At 42.0% G+C, this 1,982-nt stretch overlaps 1 protein-coding gene across 1 annotated transcript; it reads left to right on the forward strand.

The window, feature by feature from the left end:
• Positions 1-373: 373 nt before the first annotated feature.
• LOC127624647 (putative nuclease HARBI1) lies at positions 374-1,462 on the forward strand. Its single transcript, XM_052099464.1, has one exon. The coding sequence runs from the start codon at positions 374-376 to the stop codon at positions 1,460-1,462; it is 1,089 nt and encodes a 362-aa protein (XP_051955424.1).
• The last annotated feature ends 520 nt before the right edge of the window (positions 1,463-1,982 follow it).

A 1,982-nucleotide genomic window follows, 5' to 3' on the forward strand; every position in this document is an offset into this window, starting at 1 on the left:
GTTGCCTGTTTGTGGGTTTTTGGCTTCAGCATGGTCCTTTGTTGCCCTGGCCTTAAGATTCTTCCACCGCAATTTGATTTGGTCTGTGGTCCTCCTCTGACCAGACCCTATGGCATTCACATTTTCTGTGATTAAAATCCAAACATCATTTTTCTTTTTGTTGGTATCCTTAGCAGAATTAAAACTTCCCACTATTGTTCCATAATGGCACCGAACACCCTCTAGTAGTGCATTGGTTTCAGCAGCAGTGAAGTTACAGCTTCTTGAGTCCATGGTTCCGTTGCTTTACTATAGTGAACATTGTTCATCAATTATAGGCCTTGGGTCCAATTGCCTCAATTGAACACAAACCAAAACTGATCAGTTGTAATAGATGTGTTTGAAAAGACCAACTACACAGCATATAAATCAGCCTTTCTCAGAGGATTCACAGAGAGACAGTGAAATGGCAGGTGTTGTCCACCGCCACCACCACTTTTCCAGGAGAGGATACCGTCAAAGGGTGTATGTTGAACGTACCAAGCCACTGGAGCAATACACCACTGAGGAGCAGTATGTCTGGTTTCGCTTTGGGAAGGCTGATATAGAGTACCTTGTGAACCTTCTCAGGCCAAAACTTCAACACAGAACCCAAAGGAGTCACGGTCTGTCTGTGGAAGACCAGATCCTCATTGCTCTCCGATTTTATGCATGTGGGACTTTCTATCAAGTTGTTGGTGACTATATGGGAGTGGTGAAATCAGCTGTGTGTGATGTGGTGAGAGATGTGTCAATCGCACTGGCCAGCCTGGTCAATGAATTTGTTTCTTTTCCAAAGGACAACCAGATTGCCCAGGCCAAGCGCAGCTTTTTTCTTTTGGGGAATATGCCCAATACTATTGCACACATAATCGACTGCACACATGTGCATATACAAGCACCTCGTGAGAATGAATGGGAGTTTATAAACAGAAAGGGGAGGCACAGCATCAATGTCCAACTTGTGTGTGATGCTGACCTCATCATCACCAACTGCGTTGTCAAGTGGCCTGGGTCTGTCCATGATGCACGCATCCTGAGGGAGAGCGCTCTATATAGAGACCTCCAAACCAACCGACCGGATGGCATAATATTAGGAGACAGTGCCTACCCACTCCTACCATGGCTGATGACTCCTTTTCTAACAGCAAATACACCGGCGCAGGCACGCTTCAACACTGCTCATTGCAGAGCAAGATGTGCAATTGAGCGTTTAAATGGAGTTCTTAAGAGGCGCTTTGCATGCCTTAACTACCTGAGAGCGGAACCACAGAAAGCATGCAACATAACCCTTGCCTGTATTGTCCTGCACAACATCGCTACTAAGCGCAATGTCCCTCTCTGTGCTGACAATGATGCACCTGAGCCCCTTGGAGACCCTAACCAACCTCCTGCATTCTGCCAGAACGCAAACAGGATGTGCAACAAAGGACGCAATGGTTAGACACTATTTCTGATTTGGATTTGTTTTGGATTTCAAAAATCAGTGATTGCCATTCTTTGCATTTTTTTGGTTATTCTGTAATCATTGCATGCATCACTAATAAATATTCAAAAAAATATATATATATTTTCGATTGTGATGAATATATATATCAATTAGTGACAGAATAAAATTTATTGTTTTTGGTCAATTTTGATAGCTGTTTGGGGGATTATTTTATGAGGGCAAACTCTTTCTATTTTGCTGTAGGCCTATACTGAAAGGCTGCAAATACGTTAAAGCCTACCTAATCACTGTAGCCTGACGGATGAACAAATAAAATTAAAACCTTATGAATAAATAGGATATCTTGTAAGATACTGCATGATCCAAATATAGTATTATTTGATACATTTTTAAAGTTTTCATTACATTTTGGGCATGAAATCCACGCTGAATCCACCCTTCTGATGGGATCAGTTTAATCCAGATTTGGATTAAAGTGATCCAAATCCTAAAAAAAAGTTCTGAAAAACCCAAA

Source organism: Xyrauchen texanus, chromosome 3 (assembly GCF_025860055.1).
Source record: "Xyrauchen texanus isolate HMW12.3.18 chromosome 3, RBS_HiC_50CHRs, whole genome shotgun sequence".
In the NCBI taxonomy this organism is placed as follows: Eukaryota; Metazoa; Chordata; class Actinopteri; order Cypriniformes; family Catostomidae; genus Xyrauchen; species Xyrauchen texanus.

What these genes read in the sequence shown, in the direction of transcription:
- LOC127624647 (XM_052099464.1), top strand. Translation starts at nt 374, where the DNA reads ATGTGTTTGAAAAGACCAACTACACAGCATATAAATCAGCCTTTCTCA.